Genomic DNA, 24,910 nt, shown 5'->3' on the forward strand with positions numbered 1-24,910 from the left:
AATAACATTTATTAAAAAGCTTGTGTATAGGTAGAGCTTTTGAATGATATCCTTTGATAATTTGGGTAACACCAAGTTTTAACTTTTTTATATAATAAAATAGAATCCCCAGGACCTGCAGATTTTACACCGAGTCTCGGAAAAAATTTTCAGCCTATTTAGAAGAAGATTTGATAATGAGCTAATTTTAAAACTTTTGTAGTAAGAATATTTCAAAAACAAATAAAAACTCATTTCTTTGATTAACACTTGAAACATTGTCTTCTTCTTGGAGTGACCGAATTAACTATTATCTGCGGATTTGTAAAAATTTCTTGAAGCTCTGCCCCGGCGCCAGAACTTCAACGATTCTAATTCCACTGAAAAAAAAACTTGAAAAACGTATCCAATTAAAGCCATGGTTAATTATCTAAGCTTGCTTTAAGTTCTCTTCTAAGTTCCCAGTACCCAGTAAAAATCATTCCAAAAACGGTGGAACCTTTTGTGCTATTACACGACAACCGAGAATTTCGTTTTGCTACAATTTTCACTAAATGTTGTTTTTCATAAGTATGCTTGATGCTTGACTAAGAAAAAGAACGAGTGGTTATAAAACTTCTCGAAACATGGTTTGCTGCCAACGATCCAGTAACTCTACGGTTTTGAACGGATGTGAATAGGTCATAGTACTATCATCAAAACAGACAGTTTCCTCCATAATGTTCGCCTTCGTTAAAAAAAATCAAACTTTTTCTGTATCTTATTTTGTTACTGAACGAACTGGAGCTTTTTAAAACCGAACTAAGTTATGTTCGACGCAGAGTATCTGAATTAATTTTGACCATTCTTCAATTTATTCTACTTTGCCTTGTCAATTTTCATTTTTCAATTTACAAACTCTTCTGTAGCATTTTCAACTTATTAATCTATTTATCATATTAAAAATAATTCTAATGCAGCACGGTTAAGCTCAGTTAAAACGAACTATTTACAATTATAAACAGGTCAGCGTTCATTTTATGCTATTTTGGCTCATCCAAAACAACAAATCCGTTCTCATCTTCTGGTGCGCAGGAGTTCTTCGCTTTTCCTTTCAGCTTGTCGCACACTCGTGTTTCCAGCTCTCGCAGCTCTGCGGTGTCCATAATATTTTGACCCTTGAGGACATAGGCACATTTGAGTACCTCTTCCTGCATGCGAAGCCACTTGAGCTGCTCTTCCCTAGCTGCTTCTGATTGATCTGAAATGCGGATAACAAAAAGGATTTTGAAACAATTTTTTAATACACATTTTGTGCATAACTGACTGATGCATCTACAAAAAAAGTTATCCTTTTTTGGAGAGCTTTTGATTAAAAATGATGAACAAAAATAAGACTACATTATGAATTGATTTTGATTCCCTTAAGTGTGCAGTCAGTTTGCACACTCGAACCCTGTCAAACAAGATTTCAAAAAATCGGACGCACGAAGAAGAACGGCGTAGAGTTGAGTCGAGTTTGAGGATTGTTCAGGGTTACTGGGTGTCCCAGAAGTATTATGGTGAAACTTTACGAAACTTATTAAAGAAACAAGCGTAAAAATAAATAACATTTAGTTGAAAGGTTTTTTAAAACACTACGATGTTAGACGGCAGCCAAACCGACTTTTTAACAAATAGTAAGACAAAGATTTTTTTTTACTATTGAAATGAAAATTGTCCTTAATAAGATGTACATGCTCGCTTTACTCACTCGAAGTTGAACAAAGTCTCAAAAATTTTGCAACTGACTTTTCTAGACACAGGGAAATCTTGTCAATGCTTTTATTTCCCTATTTGAATCATGACTGAAAAAGTTTCAATGACATATCAGTCGACCTATTCCAATGTTTTTTTTTGGGTTTTGTATTTTGTATTGAAGCAAAAACTGAAAACAACAAACACATCCAGGAACAAAGCGTATTCCTATTTTGAATCGTCGGAAGAAACACACGGTACATATTGTTTTAAATATACAGGATTTTGAGATGATAATCGACCGTAAAAAACAGACAAAAAACGCATAAATTTTTGAAAACAAATTGCAAGTAGAAGTCTAACAAAAAAGTTGCAATAATAAGAACAACTTAACCCTAAAATTAAAAACAGTTGAACTTAAGCAAAAGCTCGTGTGAGGACAAAAAAAATTTGATAAAAAATAAAACAAATCCAAATTTTAAACTGCTGGATCATGTTGAGTTCGTTTTTCCATTTAATCAACTTCTTAAGGCATGCGCTAAAATTTTCATCTGCATGTTGGGAAAAAATTGATTCTCGATTTATTTATCCGACCATTGATAATGTGGAAGCCAATATATATTAATTTTGAGGGGGGAGCGCGCGCCAAAAAAAACGCGATGTTTTGGTTAAATTTTTCCAAAAAGTGCCTAAAAACGCCTTTTTTGGCCTGTTTTTCACAATTTTGCCTGCGGCGCAGAAAAATTTGACCAAAACAGGGTCTTTTTAGTGCTTTGGGAGAGCTCGGAAAATCCGCCCCCTTTCTCGAGAAAATCCTAGATCCGCCCCTGGAGCCATCCCAGACAATTTTAATAAAATTTACATGAAAACTTGGAGTTTCAGACTATTTTATTGCATAAACCCTATCTAAAAAAAAATTGCATGTAAAATTTTTCTGAAAATTCTTGTATTTGCTTTTTCTAATCATTTCTGTCTATTCGATAATTGCAACTCTTCATACCTGATTTCAGCTCCTGTGAGATTAAATGCTGTATGTGTTCCAACTCTGAAACATTCTCATTTCGCATGGCCACTTGCTCCAGGTTCCTGAAAATGATGGAAACCCTCGCAATGTTGTACTGCAGATCGTCCTTCATGTTTCTGTACTCTTTTTCCATTCTCTCAAGCAGAACTTGTTTGCTTATTTCCTCAGTGTCTGATTGTCTGTATTGTTGGTAGAGCTGCTCACCTAGTAGAAGTTCTTCGCCAGTAACTGGAGCGTAGATTTTCGGCTCAATGACGTGGTGTTTTTTGTCGCACTTTTTGTCACAAACCCGGCACTTTCCTTTTCGGTTGAACGCAGCATGAAAGCGAATTGGTACAAACCACAAAACTCTACGTTGACATGTATGCTTACATATGTTGCAGTTTAACGCCATCCGTTCAACTTCCGATATCACATGCCGCTGGGAAGGGGTTCGAATCCTAAACTCATCGCTTTCCAAGGATGCATCGATGGTGTCTTCCACATGATCCAAAATCTTTTCCATTGTCATTAGATGCTCTGTCATTTTTTGGATCTGTTTCCGCACGTCCTCAAGAACAAAATGAAGCCGATCTCTTTCGTGCAAAGCAAATCGACTGTCTTTCAAACTGACTGGTATCAATCCTTCCAGATGCTCGAAATATGCACGAAATGAAAGGAAGCTCAATTTCCATGCAAGTTCAGCCGAAGAATTGTCTTTGCATTCGTAAACCGCTGAGTTATCAATTTTGAAGTTCTTAGCACATTCTATTTTGGTTCGCGTTAACATTTCAATTGCCGGAAGCTCAAAATCCTCGGTAAAGGTGAATATTGGAGATACATTGTGCTCCAAGTTTTTGGCGAACAGATTTAAAGTTTCATTTAAAACGTACTCGTTTTCTTTCGTGAGCTGAGTTGTCGAGGAAGGAATTACAAGCGCGACTGATGCGAGATCATCAACAATGCATGTCTCGTTGCGGTCTAGGAATGTCTGAATTTGGGTCATGGTGAAATCATCGTGCTCCAGACCCTTGTCATCTCCGAAGCCAGGAGTATCCACCAGGTACAGATTCCAGGGACACCTGAAAAAGAAGCAAAATTACATAAAAAAATTGAAGAACAGGGTCAAAAATATACATTTACAGGCAAGGAGTGCATGTTGTTGTGAATTTTTTATGAATTTAATAAAAGAGGTTCCAATTTCAACTTTGATGTGCTTTTTTAACCTTTCAAACTTTAACTCTTGAACTCTTGTTTTTATTCTCGTTTTTTTTTCTAGGATTTAGTTACGGCGGAATCAAATGAGCTGCATTTAAGAATGGATGCTCTCATGGAAATTCGTTGAAGCCATCCAGAGGCAGCATTCTTTGCGAATATTTAGTTTCTATCAAATGCAGCTCGGCAAAAAAACTCACTCAAGGAAAGGATAATTTTGGAAAAATACAAAGAATTGTATGCTCTGCCGTTAAGTGCAAAGTGTTGAATTATCTCAAAGCCATAGTTATTAAGCTGTACTTTTAGATTTTAGTCTTTAATCTATCTGTTTCTTTTCTGTTAGTTATCTTCGATCATGTAATTCAACTTTTAGCGTCGCTTTTTTCAATTCGAATGTGGGGGATTTAAAACTAAAAACTGCGGGCTTTTGTCCTAAGGGGAATTGGTCCTTTTGGGGTTTAGTCCAGGGGGATTTTATCCTGGGGGGATTTAGTCCCCGAGCCTCAATTCAGTTATAAATCTGAGCGTTTTAAACAAAAATTTTGATCAAACCAATTAGCATTTCACTCAAATAACAGTTTTTATTCCCTAATGTTTGGTAATGAATTAGAGGCTAACAGAAAAATGAACAGAACTTTGATTCATGGTAACCTTTTGATCGCAACTATTGCACACCGAATTACATACGAAATATCAAACAATATTCAAAAACATTTTTAATCAGAGGAAAGAGAAGCGAAAAACGGTAAAGAAAACTGGAAATGTTTGGGACGAGAATCTTGTCTCATTACGAAACGAATCAAGTACGAATTGATTTCGGGTTGGTCTGTCACCAGAATATTGATGCAGCAAAAAAAATAAAAATCAAAACTCAGCAGGTACATGTTAACAGCTGGAATACTGCATCTTGCTTCCCAACGATAGTCAATGAAAAAGCCGTCCAACCGGGTTTACATTTGCGCAGTGCGATAAGAAAAGACCCTTAATTGACAAAAACATTAGTCAGAACATTGAAAGCTTACAAAAATCAACGACACAACTAAAATTCAATTAAATCAGTTTCAAAAGAAATCTCAATTATCTGAGTAATCAGATCCAGTCAATCAGCTAAGTAATCTCCTATGTTTTTTTGAATGCCAGTTTTTTTTTTACTTATGAACCATGTTCGACTATGGTAATGAATATCCGTTCTACTGTTAGAGACACAAACCATCATAAAAGCTCTCAACTTCTCTCTCTCTCTCTCTCTCTCTCTCTCTCTCTCTCTTTCTCTCTCTCTCTCTCTCTCCCTCTCTCTTCTCATATGAGATACTCAAGATTTGGTGTCTTACATTCCATCACGGTCCCCCTTTTGCCTCTTTTTACTCACGTTGCCTTCAGAGAATTAGTGTAGGTCAAAACAATTGAAAGGCTGTTCGCCCCGCCAATATTTGACTGGTTTTTCAAAACGCCCTAAAAGTTTGGAGACGTTAATGTTCTAAATTGCGGGAATCCAAAAACTGAGAGGCATCATAGTTTTGGCAACGGCGACTATGTGAATATAGTCTAATCTATTATCAGAAAATTTGTAATTTGCAAATATTTGATCGGAATCGTATGAAAATCAAAATAGATTTTTTTTTCAACATGGGTTGATGTCCTGATTTTCTGTTAAGACAGTGGGGACCAAAACGAAATTTTTTCAGACTGTGGAGACCAAAAATATCCATTGGGACAGTCGGGATTGTGTTGTACGAACTTACTATGGCGACCGAATTGAACCTCCGTTAACCTCAGTCTACCAATTTCATGTGCAGTTGCGAAAACATCCCATCAACTTTGCGAGTACTTTCATGTTCACTTATTTTGCAGCATTTCAGCCAAATATACCGACTCCTAGCTTCTAAATTACAAACTACAAAAATTATTTTCTGTTGTAAAGCAAAAATTATGGCATTATGGCGATTGTACCATGAAACAGTTAGAGTCATCATTATTTTGTTTTGTGTGTGGGCTCATTTTACTCCCAAGTTTCACATCTTTGTGTTGGACTATACTCACATTTTGTGATTTTGCTCAAGTTTTGTTCAGAACTGTGTTCAAGTTTTTGCGACTAGGTTAAGAACTTCTTTGATACATCTTTGATTTCACCTTTTGGAGACTATGTTTGGACTATGCTTACACTATAAATCCCGCAAAGACTGAATTTTTGGTCCTAAACCTGGCAGTGAAAAACTTGGCTTTGAAAGTTTGTAAAAATTTTAAAATGATCTTACCTGAAGCCCTCTTGCCATCTCAGTTCGTAACCTGAAACCCATGAGGTCATACTTTTAGCCCAAGTGCCTCCCAGAAGCCCTCCCCCTCTGTCATCCTTTTCTTCCTCTTCGTCCATCTCTTCAATTAACTTCAATCGGAAATCATCCTCCAAGCTGACGCCGTAGACGTAGTTGACAATATTATTAACCAATGAGGTTTTCCCGCTGCCAGTACTCCCAACTAAAAGTACCATTTTAGTCTCCCGTTTCTGCCTATCAGATTTCGACTCCACGACCATGCGTCGTACTTTAAAATCATCGTTTGAAAATTCGGTTGTCGTCTTCAGTTTGCAGATTTTCTTCCCATTTTGGCCAAAACTTGTCTGCTCACTTGAAAATTTCACTATGTTTTCAGCCAGAGCTTGTTCTGGGTTTTCGGCATGTTTCAATTTGAGCAACTGGTTTTTGATTTCGATCAACTTTCTTTCGTTTTTGTATCCCCAATTGCTCAATTCTAAAGTATATTTTTTTGTTTTTGAGTCGCCCTTCATCGATTTGATCTTAAATTCGCCTTCCTTTATTCGTTTTTGCACCTCGGAAGCAATCTTTTTGCGTTGTGACGAGGGCTCAAATTCTGTCTCCAGTGAACGTGACACTTTCCGCAGCTCCTCCAAGACTCTGAACGGCATCTCTGCGTCATCGTCGTTATCATTTATGGACATTTTTTAGTAACGAATTTAAATAATCAACTGAAAAACATAAAACTTACAGGTATAAAACTATATACTTTTGAGCGAGCTGCTTCTAAAAATAAACTAAAGTCATGCTACAGTATCATTTGATCAAATTAGAAATACGAAAAACCGATGATCAGTACCACAAATTCGACCGCAGGTTTATTTTCTGTACCATACGGCCTACATGCAATTCTTTTCAACCATCTCAAAATGATGCTTTTATGCGAAGTTGAATATATCGGTTTAAATTTAAATGTCACGAAAACTGTCCAATTTAATCAACTCAATAAACTGAAGCTATGAGCCTCATTTTTCGATAGCTTGTTTCAAGAAAACGTGCATTTTTTACAAAGAGGTGAACGGGAGATTCGCATCTCTTGCATTACAGATATTAAAGAAACAGTTGGAAGAAAAAAGCGAAAATTCAAAAGCAACTGACAAAAACTAACAAAATTTAGCAAAAATTAACAAAAAAAATCATACTTTAGTATAATTAATCATAATCGTAGAATTAGTCATACTATTTAACGAAATTATGATAACCTCAAATGGAAGGTCTCGCATAAGAAACTATTATAAACAACATAGCCAACAGAATGTTAGAAAAATGCAAAAGAACAAGGAAACAGAAAAAAATAATAATTTAAAAAATTGATCGAACTTTGATGAAAGAAGGAAGTACATCACGTTAAAACATTTTAAAAAGTTATTCCATTTAGAGAATAGGTGTTTCGATCAACTTTTATTATTTAGATAACTGGACCAAAAGGTGTTTTTTCAATCCGCTGAGAATTAACAAAATTAAAGATCCTTTTTGTAAGTAGATGTCATGTAAATTTTTCCCGACCATACCATTTTTGCTGCCTGATAGTAAAATTTGCCTTACTTTTAACAAAGGAAATGAACTGAACGTAAAAAAAAAGCCAAAAGTTTTTAAAAAATCAAAAATGTAAACTGAAAAATAAAATCACGAGGACCTGTGAATGTAAAATCCACTTCGTTCTTTTCTTCCTATTAGGAAACAAGACTGCTCCTATCAGCCCGAAGCCCTAAATGTTCTGTTCTGACTGTCCTTCGATGCCTTGGAAATAATTTTTGAAAGCATTAACTAAAAAAGTATATGAAAGTTCCAAAAAAAAATTTTTATTTTTGGATTTTGTTTTCAAATACTTCCCATTGATTAGTTCAGATTAATTCAGATTAATTCATTGATTAATACTGAACAATTTTTTTTGCAGAAACACGGGCCCGGGCTAGATTTGAACACAAGGCCATTTGAGCCTCAAGAATGTGATCTACGATGTCACTAACGGGCAGCTTCACTGTAGTAGATAACTTTTTACAATCAACTGCACTAATTTTTCTAGAAATCATTTGAGAATAGTCGTATCTTGGAAAAACTCCAGTTGTTGATAACAAAACACGCTCAAATGGTAAGAGTAATAAATACAAATGCTATTAGCAATGGTTTGTGCAGCCATCTCTAGTAGTCATGGTGATGATGCTTTTTTTGCTGAACTGTGAAAACTTGCATTCTCTTAACTATTCTCTTTTTGCCTTTGAATTACTTTTCCATCTAATTATCCTGTACAATTAAAAAATCATAATGGAAATAGACTTTTTAGCTGCCATGTTTCAAAACATGTATTTTATCGAGAATATAAAAAATTTTTCTGTTCTAGACTTCTTGATTGCTGAGATCTCATTGTTTTTGTGCAGCATTAAATTTAAACTTACAAAAAAATTATTCAAAATTAATTGATTGGGTTCTTTGAACAAAGAAGTAAAATCGTCATGAGCTTTGAATCCGTAGGAAAAGATTGTTTTTGAAAGGAAGCATAAATATTTGGAACATATTTTCTGGACACTGGAATAATTTAAAATAAATAAATTTTCGTGCTGTATAATTTGAACTGAAACGAGAAAAGTCTCAGAAATATTTCTCAAAACCGAGAGCATTTTTCGAGTTCAATTAAGACAGCCCGAGCAATGACTAAAATTAGGTCAAAGTGGTATATCACTCTAAAGCACACGTACTAGAGGTTGTACACAGCCGTGGTTCTTTTTGTCAAAAGAACAACTTTTTTTTCAGTCAATACTTTTGTCTGCAAGGGTGAAATATGGAATTGGTAGTCCAAAACCTTAGACAATAACTAGCTTAAAATTTTTTTTGTTAACAGTAACTACCCTTTTTTGTGCTATGCTCCAGAAGAACACGAATCATTGTTTTTTTAAGAAACAAAAACAAAATGAAAAAATTTATCTCAAAGTTTGTGCCGTAACTTTTTGAATTGTCCAAAACAAAACTTTGTTCAACTTTGTTCTGTCCATGTTTTTTCCTGAACGAACTGTGACAAAGCAGAAGTAGACGGTTATTATTGTCGAGAAATGAGTAGACTTTTTAAAGACTATAACTGCAGCCTTAGCAGACATCCGAGATATATTGTTATCGTTGTTAACAAGAACAAATAGCATTGTAAAAGGACTTGTAATTTAACTTCTCGGTTTTTTGCAGGAGAAGGTTTGTTGAAAGTTTTCTACTTTTTGGACTGTTCAATTGAAACTTTTACTATTCTTTTTTACTAACATCAGAAATTTTTGCCATCCGTTATGAATAATTTCATTTTCAAATGCAATTCTATGAGTTCAAATTTAGCTAACTCTCATTTCAATATTTGTATTTGAAATTCAAAATTATAGAAGCCTAAAAATTTAGCCTTTTTTTGTTCAGGCATGCATTTTTGCACTTTTTGCCGTATGTTTTAGGCATGATATTTAAGAGCAAGTCGTCACAAAACTTTAAGTTGTGTCAGAGACTCCTAAAATTTTTGAAAGTTAAACTTAATATCTCAGCTGTTTTTGATCAAAATATCAAGTTTAATTGTCTAAATTTCCTTTTATTTTTGATGCTAAGGTTTGAAAACTGATATGTCATTCTAAAACAAATTTTGAAACAATTATGAACCCAACGTCTCGCAATCCTCTTGTCGGTTATACAACACTATTTTTTCAACACTGAATTAAGAAAGTCCACCATCAGACAAGATGAAAACTTTACAAATTTTATCAGGTGGTTCAGAACTTATGTCAAAAATTGCTCAGCCTAATTTTTGGAATTGTCTAAAGTTTTTAAAGTAAAGTGGGATTGTTTTATCTTTCAAAAAAATCTGAAAAATAAAATAACCTAAGAGATGATGAGGAAACTCTTAAGGACTCTAAGAAAGAACAATTTTTGGAATCTACTTTTTGCCTCCATTATATTAAGAACGTTTTACCAACAAGTAGTGCTAATGAAGTTGACAAAAAATAGTTTTAAAAAAATGGCTGTCATGTTTGATTTTTATAAAAAATCTGAATTTTCCCTATATTATCTATACCTCAAAAAACCAAAAAAAAAATCGTGACTCAGTTATTTATTTGAATCCATCACAACTCTCGGTACTAAAGATAGTTTCTAGATACAAGTAATTAATTTGAAGACAACTGAAGCAATTGAAGACTTGTAAAAACTCAGTATAGCAAAGAGCGATGAGAAGGCAAACGTTAAAATACAAATAGAACTCAACTGTTGCGAACCAGCTGCACTTGGAAAACCCAGGCTAAAATGTGCAAAAAACTTCTTCAAGTAAACAAAAAAAAACAAAATTTTCAAAATATAACCATCTTGGCCGCCAATGGGGTTCAAACCTTTAAATAAAAAGTTTTTATCACATCACAACTGCGCCATATTCCTTCTTCTTTTTCACGCTTGCGATAAGCAAGCGTTATCAAACTCGAATATAGACTTTTTTCGGGTTAAAATTTGTTTAACAGAATCACTTCAATCACTTGTATCTTGGTTCATTTTGACTCAAACTTATATGCATTCCCGGCCAACTTGGCCTGAGGGTAGCGAATGAACTTGGGCTGGCAAAGGTCTCGGGTTCGAATCTCTAAAAAACATTCATCAGCTCAATTTCTTTTCTGTTTTTTTGCCGGCTTAATGACGTAATTTTGTGTCGTTTCAAAGGAAACACGAAAAAATCATCTCTTTTTATTTTTCCTAAACTACTTATTCTCAGAAAAGGGATATCAATGAAAGGCCGCCTACTTCCCTGTGTGCATGTTTACTCTCCTAGAGTCTTTTTTACCAGACCCCTCTGTCTACAGCCTTCAAAAAAGTCTGTGGGAAAATTTGACCCATATTTTTGTTTTCGTTTTCTGTTTTCTCGAAGTTTTTGGTTTCAATGGATAGAACAGTTTTGAAAAGCTCCCTGCAAGAGAGGCTACGACCACATATAAAAAACTAATCTTTTAAAAAACTACTCACATTTAAAACTACTCTACCTCGGTTGATTGACAAATTTGTCGAAAAATTTTCTTCGTATGCGGTTCTGCCCATTTTTTGAAACAAATCATAAACCTCGGAAAATCAAGTTTTAGCTTTTTGGACCAATCTCAAAACTTTTTCTGTCTTTTCTCAAACCATCCTAAGTCTGAAACTTTGGCTCTATCGAATCAGTGGGTTAGGGAAAATAGCTCTGAAAAATTAGCTATGCCTATTATCTTTAAACACAAAAGTTATGGCCCTCAAAATGTTAATAATTGGTTTTTGTACCGTTTTTTAAAACTTTTTCACACTTCTCGAAAACTAGCTTTTTAAATCGCAGGCTAAGTGTTCAATCGAGAAAGCCGATTTTGAAGCTATTTTCTGCATAAGCGGCCATGTCTTTCCTCTAGCAGAAAAAAGTGAAGTTTTTGGACGTTTGACCGTTCTCTCGAACTTTTTTGACTTGTCTTAGAATCTACCCTATGAAGTCTGAGGTGAAAAGTTCAATCGAAAGAACCGCCTGCGATTGTTTTTCCTTCAGAATTGGCGTCTCCTCAATTTTTTTCCAAAAAAACTGTGCTATCTCAGGAAAAATTCCTGTTCCTCAAAACATTTCAGTCTTCTTAATTATTTTTGAAGAGAAGCAATTAAGGTTTTATGCAATTAAGGTTTTGAACAATGTCCAATTTATGAAATTCTCATTTAGTTCCGCATCAGTATAATATATTTTAGAAACATCAAACAGTTATCTCTAGCTCTAGTTGGGCCCTCAATTTGATTTTATCGAGAGTTACAAAAATTTTATGTTCGCCTATTTTTTGCGTTTTTCATTTTGCTCGACTTCCTATTTTCTGTGTTCGTGTTGTATCGCAAGTGGTGCGAAGCTCTGCTGCGCTTCTATGTTTAAAGTTCGTCTCTCACACTCACTCCACTGTCATGAACAAATTTAACAAATTTGCGTCCAGAAAATCAAATTTTCAGCCAACATTTAGCTTTTTTCAATTGTTCCGACCAATGAAAATGGGGAGAAGCTTTGTATTCATGTGTTTTAATTTTTTTTTTCTTTTTGTTTTCCACGCAAAATCAGATACCACAAATAATGATCGCACTGGTATTAGTGACATATCAAATTAAAGTTCTTTCAGTCGTGATTCGAACCACGTTTGAAAATTTCAAATTTTTTTTCACAGTGTCGAGAAAAATTGGTTTGAAGTTTTTGAGTTTTGGTATCCCAATCTTTACAGGTCCAAACCGTGCACTGGATAGGCGCACAATTTTGTGTCTTTATGTTGCTGGATTTCAGACACATGTCTTCAAACATGTTAAAGCTTTGTCTGAACAATTAAAGAAAATGAAAGAATAAGAAAAAAAGAAAGGTAGCGTCCTTGTTGCGTAATCAACTTACAATTCACGAAACCTTCATAATTGAAGAAAAAATTGTTTTACAATTTTTTTGTTAGTTTTGAACTTAAAAGATCATTTTCTCAGACTGTATAAGGATTTGTGTCAAAAATTGTTATTTAAAAAACAGATCACAAACATTCTGTCATTTTCTTTGAAAGACAAAAAAAAACTTTTAACATATCGTCTACAAACGATTTGACGTCGCATTTTTAAAAAAAATAAGCGACACCATGCAAATAATGTTTTTTTTTTTAAAAACAAGGCCCGCTAGACGCCAAAGCCTATAACAATATTATATCTTAAACAATCGTTGATGGAAAGAATATCTTTTGTTAATCATCAAAATCAACTTGGAACACATATGAACAAAAATGCAGCCTAAATTTTACCAAGCGGATTAGTTTTATTTTAATACAGAAGATCAATTTTGAAACTCAAGCAAGACAAATGAACAAAAACTGCTCGTACTAGGACGAAGCCCTAATGTTCCGACTGCCTCTTAAGGTCTATGAAGCAAACAATAATATTATAAAAAATGAATTTGTTTTTTTTAATTTGAGATTTTTTGTTTAAAAAAATCCTCACACGCCATATAAGATACAAAGTGATAGATTTCATTTCTAATAACAAATCGATAATGGCAAATAACCTTCCTTCAACCATTTTGGAACAATTTCTAAGACGGAATAAATCTCCGCTTATGCTTAAATGGCGCAAAATTTATCGCGCGTTAATTGTCCCTGGTTGGCCAAAATGGTAATCTTTAAGTCCCCATGACTTTCCAAAAAATGATCACAGGTGAAACATCTTTTCAAACTTAAGCACAAGACAACCATACCGTTTGAATTATATTAAAAAAATCGTCAAAAACGGCTAGTTAAAAGTCGAATTTTGTCTGAAGAAAAAAAAACCACTCTGAGCACAAATATTCCGTTACTTTTTTTACGAAAGTCGGAACAAAAAAAAAAGCTCCGAACAGTTTTAATTTTTGTTTTAAGGTTTCTCAATTGAAAAGTAAAAAACAGTTTGTGTTAAAACTTAAATTTTGTTCTTTATCTTTTTTCAAATGTTTTCGCACTTACTATACTACAATACAATATTTGGATCATTTATCGTGCTTCAATTTATTCTGGAATCCTTTCTGGGCTGAATTAATTTTGCACATATTTTACGCATTAACACAAAATTGAAAGATTTACAGAAAGATATACAGAAGTTCCGTCAAAAACGATAAAAGAAAAGTCGAAAAAACCAAAAAAGCTGCTTGTATCAGATATATCCACTGCCCTCTAAAAGTTCGTATTCAATTTTAAACAAAAATTTCTATCAATTTTAAAAATTGTAGTATTTTTTGTAAATATAATCCCCTTACAAATGTTCCGAAGAAAATGATATCGTCCACACCTATAGTCAAGTTTGGGAAAAATCAAGCAACCATTTAGGTTTATTTGCACGATGTTTTGTACTTTTCAGTTTTTCCACTGGGGAAGTGCCTCGACCGATTCATTGGAAATTGAAGCAAGGCAATTTTTTTTTCAATTTTTTGTTGCTCAATGTAAAAAAAATCAAATTTTTCATCTGGTATTTGAATTCCATTACCACCTGAGAGCCCATCAGAACTTATCTCAAAAACTAGAATTCGGAATTAGAGCTAGCATGTGCATATGGTTTTTCACATCTGCTTCTTATAGCAACTTCCGCTTGAATTCTGTTGGGCAATACTGCAATAAGGAATTGACAAAAGGAAACAAGGATAGCCGGTTTTTGTGCAAGTAGCGAAGCCAAACTGTGCACTAGATAGGAGCTTAATTTTGTGTCTGCGTGTTCCTGGATTCCAGAGACAAGTCTTTAAACATGTTTAAATTTTGTCGGAACGATCGAAGAAAATGAAAGAACAAAAGAAGAACAAAGGGAGCGTCCTTGTCGGGGAATCCGCTTACAATGCACAAAATGCACTGTTTGGCCTCGTAATGTACAATAAAAACTTTTTTTAATATTCAAATTAGCGTCGTTTTTTTTGCGTGGTGTGATTATAGAACTATACAAACGCGTAGAAAGTCAGGAAAATAGGCATCAAAAACTGCAATTGTCTTCAAAAAGTAAACAAGACTGCTCGTATCATGGCGAAGCCCTGAATGTTCCGACTGCCTTTTAATGTTTATGGAGCAGTAATAGCATTTAAAAAATTAAATGAAATAAAACAAAATGAAAATTTTTTTTCCTAAAATTTGAATTTTTTTTCTAAAATTTGAACTTTTTTATGAAAATCATCCCCCCACACGCCATATTAAGTACAAAAGGATAGATTTCGCTCCTTGTAACAAATCAGTTATGGCGAATAAGCTTCTTTCAACCAATTTGGAACGATTTCTAAGACGGATTAACTCTCCGCTTACGCGTTAATAGCGCGAAATATATCGCGCGTTAATTGTCCCAAATTGGCCAAAGTGGCAATCTTTAAACACCCATATTTTTACGAAAAATGATCACAAGTGAAATATCTTTTCAAATTTGAGATCAAGACAACAATGCTTTTCGAATGATACAAAAACAATCCGTCTAAAATGGCTAGTTAAAAAGTCGAAATTTGTCTGAAGAAAAAAAAACCCACCCGAGCACAAATATTCCGTTACTTTCGTATCGAAAGTCGGAACAATAAACGAAAAAGTTTTCTGAAGTTTTGTAAGATTGTTAGTTTGTAAGTTTTTTTTAGCTTGAATTGCCAATTTTTACATATTACGAAGACTAATTGTGAAATTGCCACAAAAATGATGTTAAATGTATTCCTCAGTCGCAGATTATTGCTTAGCGTCATTTTTATGCTAATGTAGGCCCCAATTTGTATTGACAGCATTGAAACCATGTTTAAACTGCATTAGGGAAGATTCTACAACTTTATAAAAAACGCAACTATACTACAAGTCTATAAAACGGTCGATTCTCGTGAAGAGGTTTTGCTACATTCATCTTAATAAAGTTTTGAAAAATACCAAAAACATTAATTGGCAGATGATTCAGCATTCATTCAGATATAAGGTGCTTTTTCAGCGCCCTAATCTTAGTGTCACAGCAAATACAATGTTTCAAATAGCACAGTATCTGACTAATCGTAACCTGATTCCAAGTTCATCCAAATTTTTCAAAATTAACGGATTATTAGCGCGCAATTTTTTTTTTTTATTCAGACAAGCTTCAACTTTTCAAATCTTTTTGACAACTACTTTATACCATCTGAAAATGTTGATGACGTTTTAAAAAATTTTAAATTCATCGGTTTTTTAGTAAGGTTTTGCGGGGATTGAAAATGACTATTTGACCAAATTTTGGATCAGTGTGTATTCGCTTTTGAGGATTTATCTTCGCTCAACATGTAAGCGTGTCCACTTATTGCAAAGCCAAAGTCTTTCCGAACTGAGTTGAAGCATTATTTTCTCAAGCGTTTGTCTGAATAGAAGCAAAATTCGTCATGTTTGACTTTGCGACGCGTGAACGAAAAGTATTTAGAAAAAAAAACAACTGTGAACTTACGACGCGTGAACGAAAAGTATTTAGAAAAAAAACAACTGTGAACTTACGACGCGTGAACGAAAAGTATTTAGAAAAAAAAACAACTGTGAACTTACGACGCGTGAACGAAAAGTATTTAGAAAAAAAAACAACTGTGAACTTACGACGCGTGAACGAAAAGTATTTAGAACAAAAAACAACTGTGAACTTAGTTGAACCAATTTTTTTCTGCGTTCAGACCCCTTTCACTTCAGACTTTAAAAACAGCAGTCAGAGCAGTAACGGATTAAGGGGTATTCGAAACCCTTGCCACTGAAGGGTCTCCTTTGGTACTATTTTAAAACGTCCACTTTTGGCTAATCAATCTTTAAGTTTCGGAACGTTTCAAAGCACCCTGAGTCTATGAGCATTCAGCGCTTCGCTCTGATACGTACAGTCTGGTTTTGTTTCATTGTAATCCATATGCTCATACTGTAATCTTTAAATTACGATTTAGAGGAGAATGTTTTGAACTTTGCCAGAAGTCTTGTGGAGTAGAAACAATTAAATTAAATAAGAGCAGATGCTATCAGTCGCAAATAATGCGCTTCTTAATCTTGGCTCACAATCGAGATTTATCATTTAAAAGCTGAAGACATTTCCCGCTGGTGGGCTAATTTTGGCTAGACCGGAAGATTTTGTCTGTTACTGTCCATTTTTCACCACAGCAGTTTTGACCAGATTTTTTTCCGAGTTTTGTAACTATAACAAGACTGCTCGTATTAGGGCAAAGCCCTGAAGGTTCCGACTGCCTTTTAAGTTTTATGGGACAGTAATGACATTCAAAAGTTAAATGTAAAAAAAAAGAAAAATTTTTTTTTTCAAAAATTTAAAATTTTTTATGAAAACCATCCCCCCACGCGCCATATAAAGTACAAAAGGATAAATTTCGCTCCTGGTAACAAATCAAATATGGCAAATAAGCTTCTTTCAACCACTTCGGAATAATTTCTAAGACGAACTAACTCTCCGCTTACGCGTTAATAGCGCGAAATATATCGCGCGTTAATTGTCTTAAATTGGCCAAAATGGCAATCTTTAAACCCCCATAACTTTACGAAAAAGGATCACAGGTGTAATATTTTTTCAAATTTGAGCTCAAGACAACAATAGCTTTTGAATGATATTAAAAAATTTGTCAAAATTGGATAGTTAAAAAGTCGAAATTTGTCTGAAGAAAAAAAACCCACCCCGCGCACAAATATTCCGTTACTTTCGTATCGAAAGTCGGAACAATTACTTTCGTATCGAAAGTCGGAACAATAAAACGACATGATCATGAAATTGATAGATAGAGCTCCCTTTTGACTGCATAAAACTAAGACCCATGAGAACTGACATAATACCTGTTTGTACATTTAAGTCATTTGAAAGACGATATGTTTTTTTTTTGGAATAAGGTCAGTTATTAGAAAGTTTGATATGATTATGTTGGCTCTGTTTTATAGTTGGCTTTTTCAATTCTCCATAAAATTTACACGATTGTCGTTGTTGCTCCGACTTTCGATACGACAGTAACGGAATATTTGTGCTCGGGGTGGGTTTTTTTTTCTTCAGACAAATTTCGACTTTTTAAATAGCCATTTTTGACCGAATTTTTTTATATCTTTCAAAAGCTCTTGTTGTCTTGAGCTTAAATTTAAAAAGATATTTTACCTGTGATCATTTTTCGTAAAGTTATGAGGGTTTAAAGATTGCCATTTTGGCCATTTTGACCAATTTGGGACAATTAACGCGCAATATAATTCGCGCTATTAACGAGTAAGCGAGATTTAATTCGCCTTATAAATCGTACCAAATTGGTTGAACGAAGCTTATTTGCCATAATTTGTTTGTTACAAGGAACGAAGTCTATCTTTTTGTGCTTTATATGGCGTGTGGGGGGATGATTTTTATATAAATTTTCAAATTTTAGAAAAACATTTTCATTTTATTTTATTTCATTTATTTTTTTTGTATTACTGCTGCTCAATAAACCTTAAAAGGCAGTCGGAACATTCAGGGCTTCGCCCTAATACGAGCAGTCTTGTTCTTAAATTTGGATTCAAGAGAGCCATTAAAAAACTTAAAGTTTTCGATATAAAACTTCGTTCTGACCACCAAATGGAAAGGACAGTTGTGTTTTTATTACTTTTTTCTAGATTTTTTAACCAAAAATCAGGTGTCAGAAATAAATGAAAGATGGGCCGAGTGATGCATCATAATAAAGGCCTTTGAATCGCGGTTAAATCGATATATGATGAGAGAAACTGGTTTCAAAGTTTTGCCTCGTAGTCTAGTTTGGACCGAGTAAAGCAGGCGCGGATGTGGGATTTTCACGAGAGGGGAAGATTCTGCGAAAAAACGGATTTTTTTTCACTTCATTAGTTTAAGTATAAATTAAATTTCCCGAGCAGTCTCAAAAACTCTAGTACTATGTTTTTTGGCCTATAAAATTGTGCCGTAGAAAACAGGATGAAATGCCTTTTTAGGACTTTTTTGAAGGTTTTGCCCCAAAATCGCGCGGTTGTTATGAAAGAATGTATTGTTATTTCCAGACAAAAATAACTCTTGGTTAAATTTCTACTTGTTCACGGCTTTGCTGATGCGATTCTTTCTAGTCTTAGGCCGTCAGAAACATCTTTGGCAGAAAAAAAATCAATTTTTGTTGTTTTTGATATGCAGGTGTTCTTGTCGTTTTGTGGTCGTCATCTTGCACGCAATGGCCATAATTATTCACAAAATTTACATTCATGAAAATTCAGAACATTCAGTGTAAAACCACTCAAGGCGTACAAAAAGCGCACGAGCTAAAAGTAATTTACTTAAAAATGCATTTACCTCATTTAAATATACCTTGCACGTTAAAACAGATATTTTCTGCAGACCTTTTTTCTGATTGTGTATTCGCATGTGTGCTTTAAAGCCGAAGATTAAAAGAAAGTGCCTCCATACCCGGTTTTAACTTGGGGCCTTTTCAGCTTGGAAAAGGTATTAAAATCAGGAACGGTGAAATTATTTTTCAGTTTCACAGAAAAAAAAATCATTCGTCAAAACGTCGGTAGTTACTTGCAGTTAAAAACATTTGTACACATTAGCTCAGTTACGTATTGAAATATTCAGCCGTAATTTATTCGATTTACAGCTATAAATTCATTTGATGTTAATTAGAATTGACATTTTCCATTTGAAATTTGAGCGCTCGAACCGCACTGAAGGCCGTAAAAAGCGGTAAAAAAGTATCCTTATTTTATCTTTTTACATGAACTTGTAGTTCTCTTACCATGCTAAGGCTACGCAATTTCAGGGGCCCTATTTGAACATTGGCGAGTGAAAGGCTTTTTATTTCACAATCTGGCCTAATTTGCATAATCAAACAGGCGAATTTGAGCACGCAAAGAGGAATCTACCTTGTGAACTAATTCTATTTTGACCCGTCTCTAATCTTAAACACGTGAAAAAACGCTTCTGTTTATACTAGACTGGTGTTGTTATTTCTAAGAACATGGACAAATATTTGGAACTCTAACATATTCAGACATATTGATTAAACAGAGCGTACCTTTCTCAGTTTCGGGAAGTATCGATTATTTTCGAATTCTAAAAATAAAACAAGTGCTGTTGTTATTTGTCCGTCGATATGGGCGATATCAAACAAATATTTTTGAGTCATTGCGTGGCGTCGACAGGCGTGCAAGCGATGTCGTTGAACGAAAAACTCAGAGCTGCTGGTTACACTACATTCGTTTGTACAGCAATGTCAGCAGGCCAAGAGTTCCGCAGAGAAATCACAGCCAATGCCGCAAACTGTAAAATTATGATCATATTTCTAGACGACAGTTGGGCCAAGAGTAAAGAATGTATATCCGAATTCAACTGTGCCTATGCTTGTTTTAACAAGACGGAAACACCGAGGATCATTCCGGTGGTTATGGACGGCTTCCAGTGGATAGATCCCCTGAAATTCCCAGAAGCTCACTGTATTACAGCTAATTTCTACTGTCTGCAAAAAGGTAACCCCAAAAAATTAAAAAATCATGCATTAAGAGACATCTTTTTGTTATTTTTGATGACTCAATCATCCTCAAAATTATATACTTGTGCCAAAAAAAATATACAAGAAAGTCATCACTGAAACAATAATGATAGATACATAACTTTGCAGTTTTTTGGTTACTACACCAGTGGCAAAACTAAATGCAAACATAAATCTTTAGTCTCGAAAATGCCAAATTTCACGTCCAAAAATTGTTTCCCTTTTAAGACAATGGTAAAGTCAAACCAGAAGTTCTGGTTTTAAACCAGAAATTCAAGAGTAGGAAACTGACATTAAAATTGTACTACATCTTTAAAGATGACTTAGTCTTTTATAAAAATGATCTGTATTTGAAATAAAATAATTATGTAACTAATTTGTGCACTCTACCATACACAGCACTCTATTGATTCGTCGATGTTTTGCACATTAAATAAAGCGTTCTTTCTTCTTGTACAAAAAATCAAAAATGAAAAAATCTGTCGAACAGAAACAAACCCAAGAACAGATCAGAATAGCCACTTGCTGTGCAAGTTGCCCAGAAAGTTCCGATCAAATAAAACAAAATAACTAAGTGATATTTAAGCTCGCTCAGCTATAAGCGGATTTGGGCTAAGGCCTACAAATTAGGTATATTCGATAGTACAAAACGCATATTTGCCAACAAGTTTTACCAAAAAACTAATCGAATAACAAACAAAAATTGAAAAAAAAAACAGTTAACTGAATTTTTTTTCAAGTTTTTTTTTGCAGCATTTTTTTTCTATGTTGTCAAGAAAGCGCTTAGAGAAAGTTCAAGAAATATTATACTCAGCAAAAATCTCAGGTTAATGTATAAAAGGTCTGCTCGCTTGCTTTATTCGCTCGAAGTTTTATACACCGAGTATTTTTTTGAATGTTTTCAAAACGGTTCGAATCACGACTAAACTTCTTTTATATGATATATCACTTGACCCCTTCGGACAGTTATTTGTGTCGACGTTGCTTGATTTGGCATTAAAACAAAAAGAAAAAGAGGAAAAAAATTTGAAATGTCCGAACACAAAATTTCCTTCCTCCAATTTCTGTGGCCGGATCAAAAACAAAAAGTAAACTTGCCAAAAGTCAAAATTCACCAGCATATTTAGGGGGGGGGGGGGGGGGGGCATTTCTGGTGTCAATTTGGTCGACCTATAAAAAAAGATCGACAAAATTTTCGAAATTTTTTGAAAATCCGCCCCCCCCCCCCCCCCCCTCGAGAAAATTTTTGATCCGTCCCTGCCAAAAATTGAGCGCAGATCTAAATTTCTACTATAATTATGCCTGTTTGCAATGCCATTTTGGACATTTATTTCGAATTTTAGCAAAAGTCTTACGTAAACCAAGAGCAAATGATCAGCTCAAACAATACTTCAAAAAATCGTTGAAAAAAAACGAAAAAGTTAAATACGCTTCTATTTTTTTTGTGCATTTTGCAACCGAGTGATGCCTGTTTACTTTCATATCAAACTCCCAAAACGAACCTGCAAAAAATACCCGCATGGAGAAAATGAAAGCCAATTATTGATTTTATTCTCAAAATTGTATGTTTTCAAAGACCATTTTTGACGGCATTCAATAAGAGTCAAGCCAAAAAATATTAGCAAGATTTGAGATTAAGTATGATTTAGTTTTTTAAAAAAAAGTATTTTAAAAATATAGTTAACCATTTATTTTGGTCTTAAAATGCCAGTGTGCTCGAGCTGTCTGAAGTTTTTCCAACGACGTGAAACTATAATATGCAAGTTTAAGAAAATTTTCTAACTGAAAAAATTACTTTTTTGCTGATAAAGTTTCTAATTGCATGCTCATCTTTTTTCATTTCCTCGCTCAGTCCAGAAATATATACTGCCACAAAATGGTGTCTGAAAGCAATCAACTTTGAGGAAAAACAAACATACGTTTAAATTCGTCCATTAGTGCAGGATAACGCATGTAGTAATGACAAATGAAAAACCATTTAGATAAAAATCAGAGCTGGGAGCAGGCATTTGTATCAGTGATGAATAAAGTAGATGCGATTATGGCAGAACTGGAACAGACTTCAGCTGTCAACTTCTCTCCAGCTTCGAACCCCAGCAACAAACTCTTCCTTGATTTCCTCACCTGTGAAATATGCCAGGAAGTGTTCAAAGACCCCAGAATGCTTCCCTGTAGCCACTCGTTCTGCAAGCATTGCCTAATCGACTGGAAAAATTCTAACGGGGGAGGCACGTTTCCTTGCCCCAAGTGTAGGATCCCGTACTCAGGGAAAATGGACGACCTAGTTGCAGATTTCAGAGCAAATCAACTCGTAGACGCCATGAACAATCAAGAAGTGGTTGAAAGGACCCAGGCTGCCAATTTAGCAAATGAGCCGACAGGCAATCAGGCCGATGGAAATGCAAGTGAATGTGAGTTCAATTGCGAGAAGGATTTATCTGATTGGCTCTCGAAGCACAAAATGCCCAAAGAGGTTATCGATAATCTTCTAGACAATGGTTTTGAATTTCTAGATATAGTTCTGGAAATGACTGATTCGGATATAAAAGAATTGAACTTGAAATCCGGCCACGAGAGAAAACTGTCCAAATGCATCAAGCAGCACAATATATTGACTGAAACCAGCTTCGCGAGGCCTTCAGCTCGTCCACCCTCAGGAATCCGACATGTGGGTGCTCGGGCAGCGCCTATCAGCTCTTCTGAAACCAGTGTTGTCGAAGAACCTGTTGACATCTTGTCAAACTGGAGTTTGATTGAGGAACTTTACGATGACCGCGTTCTGAGCTCGGGAACTAGTCCTGTCGACAGTCTCAAATTCTGGTCTTCACTATCCAAAATCAGATTTGAAAACATAATCGACACGATTAAAAAGCAAGCTGAAAGTGTGGTCAAACATGAAAAAATGGCCAAGGGAATAAAAGCAAAATGTCTGCAACAAGCAGCTACGGTTCTTTCTGATGCCGGATCTTATGCACATGCTGTTGACTTTGCAAAAAAGGCTCTCGAATACGAAAAAAGTCCGGAACGTGAGTTTGAAATCAAGGCACTGCTTGCTTATTCGACACATAACAAATTGAAGGAACCAATGTGGGTATCAGAGACGAAGGATCCCAGAGTGTACACTCAGTTGATAGACTTGTGGAATGACGTCATTTCCCACCATCAGTACGTGGGCAAGGCCAAGTTGTGTAAAGTGTACATTCTGAAGAGCTTCACTCTTCAGGCTTTGCTCAGCAGAGACAAGTAAGTCGCAGTTTTATATAAAAATCAAAAGAATAATGCTGTTTTTAAGTGGAATAAATGCAGTGAACACGCATATATAGGTCGCGATTATCGATTTTTTTTCCAGGAAAAATCTTAACATCAAGTTCGATTTTTAGCGTTTTGACTTTGTAAGTTTGGGTTGGTTTTTGTAAGTTTAATTCAAACTCTTTGTAAAAAGAGGGCAAATCACAATCTCCGAAATGGCGTGAAGAAATGAACAGTTCTAGTTTCGAAAACGGATTTTTTAATGTTTCCTCAGCACAGACTAAAAAGTTTACCTATTGATTCACTTTTCTCAAATTGGGTCAATAATAAAAATGTCAATTCTAAACTTTTCTTAAAATTGAAACAAAAACTTTAAAGCTATATAATTTTTCTTGGTAAGTTGAAACTTACAAAAAGTTTCAAAAACTTTCATTTTTTTTCTGACTCTTTGCGTTCATTGACACATCTTCAATTGGCTGGTGGCTATTTGTTTTATCTTCATATCTAGACAAACGAAATAGAATCGGTTTATAGAATGCACCAGGAAGCTTACTTCGAACATTTTTTGCTTTCTTTCCCCAGTCACTTCCCGAAAAAAAGTTTTCCATACAGCCTTTGCAATGTGAAACTGAAAAATTGCAGTTTTTCAGATCTAATCCGGACGCCGGAGAGCAAGCGGAGCAAACTCTAAAGGACGCTTACAAACTGTGCGACGAATTGAAAGACGACGGGCTGAAAGCCGAAGCTAAAATGACGGAAGGACTGCTCAAGGCAGCTATGAAAAACCGACCCGAATCGCTCGTCCTTTTATTAGAGGCCAGAAAGTTATGCTTGAAAAAGTATGGCGAATTTAGTACTCTGATGGCCAGAATTTACTACAACATTGCGATCGATTTCGAGGTGAAAAGGCAGTTCAATGAAGCGTACGAATGTTTCAGACGAACTTGGTTGATTGATTTGCAAATCAAAGGTGTTCATCACCCATCAACTGCTAAGTCCGGTTCGGTTTTGGTAGATCAGTCGTACCCTTACCCAAGACTGGCTCGTACGAACGAGGAAAGTCTGCCCGGCGACGACCAAGGGCCGAACGAGAAGGACAGAAATTACGCCAAGCGCATGAAGTTTTTGAATGATATGTAAATATTTAGTTGTTAAATTCAAAACTAAAATAACTAAACCTGATTAAGCATAGCGACAAAAATACATAATCAATTTGACAATTTAAAACTCTATCATTGCTGTAATAATAAATTCAGATAGTTTTCGTTCGAAAAAAATTGGCGGCAAGGCAGATCAATCATCACAAATGAGGCAATCGTTGCGAGAGATAAAAAAAATAAGGCGAATAAATACGGGTCGGGACTCGTAGTAATGGCTTCCAAAAGTGTCTTGAATCTGCATTTTCATAAATTTTATTCAATAAATCGAATATAGATTTTCTAGCGTACTTTTAAACCATTTGAGGCGGCCTGGTTTTTTTGTCATAAGCCTGGTTTAAAATGC

General features: G+C 34.9%; 2 protein-coding genes across 2 annotated transcripts; one reads left to right on the forward strand and one right to left on the reverse strand.

The window, feature by feature from the left end:
* Positions 1-830: 830 nt before the first annotated feature.
* LOC134842296 (uncharacterized) lies at positions 831-6,968 on the reverse strand. Its single transcript, XM_063858566.1, has 3 exons — positions 6,169-6,968; positions 2,696-3,780; positions 831-1,219 (listed from the first exon to the last, which is right to left on the reverse strand). The coding sequence occupies exons 1-3, from the start codon at positions 6,867-6,869 to the stop codon at positions 1,002-1,004; spliced, it is 2,004 nt and encodes a 667-aa protein (XP_063714636.1). The 5' UTR covers positions 6,870-6,968; the 3' UTR covers positions 831-1,001.
* An 11,933-nt stretch (positions 6,969-18,901) lies between these two features.
* Positions 18,902-24,667, forward strand: LOC134842417 (uncharacterized). The gene is made up of 3 exons (XM_063858743.1): positions 18,902-20,135; positions 22,141-23,401; positions 24,058-24,667. Exons 1-3 carry the CDS (start codon positions 19,763-19,765, stop codon positions 24,545-24,547), a joined length of 2,124 nt encoding a protein of 707 aa, XP_063714813.1. The 5' UTR covers positions 18,902-19,762; the 3' UTR covers positions 24,548-24,667.
* Positions 24,668-24,910: the final 243 nt, after the last annotated feature.

The sequence above is a fragment of the Symsagittifera roscoffensis genome, chromosome 3 (assembly GCF_963678635.1).
Source record: "Symsagittifera roscoffensis chromosome 3, txSymRosc1.1, whole genome shotgun sequence".
Classification (NCBI taxonomy): domain Eukaryota; kingdom Metazoa; phylum Xenacoelomorpha; order Acoela; family Convolutidae; genus Symsagittifera; species Symsagittifera roscoffensis.

Excerpts from the sequence above, each read along its gene's own strand:
- LOC134842296 (XM_063858566.1), bottom strand. The coding sequence starts at position 6,869 with ATGTCCATAAATGATAACGACGATGACGCAGAGATGCCGTTCAGAGTC. Across the intron at positions 3,781-6,168 it reads AGATGGCAAGAGGGCTTCAG|GTGTCCCTGGAATCTGTACC; the intron begins GTAAGATCATTT and ends CTTCTTTTTCAG. Across the intron at positions 1,220-2,695 it reads CTCACAGGAGCTGAAATCAG|ATCAATCAGAAGCAGCTAGG; the intron begins GTATGAAGAGTT and ends TCCGCATTTCAG.
- LOC134842417 (XM_063858743.1), top strand. The coding sequence starts at position 19,763 with ATGGGCGATATCAAACAAATATTTTTGAGTCATTGCGTGGCGTCGACA. Across the intron at positions 20,136-22,140 it reads TTTCTACTGTCTGCAAAAAG|ATAAAAATCAGAGCTGGGAG; the intron begins GTAACCCCAAAA and ends AAAACCATTTAG. Across the intron at positions 23,402-24,057 it reads GCTTTGCTCAGCAGAGACAA|ATCTAATCCGGACGCCGGAG; the intron begins GTAAGTCGCAGT and ends GCAGTTTTTCAG.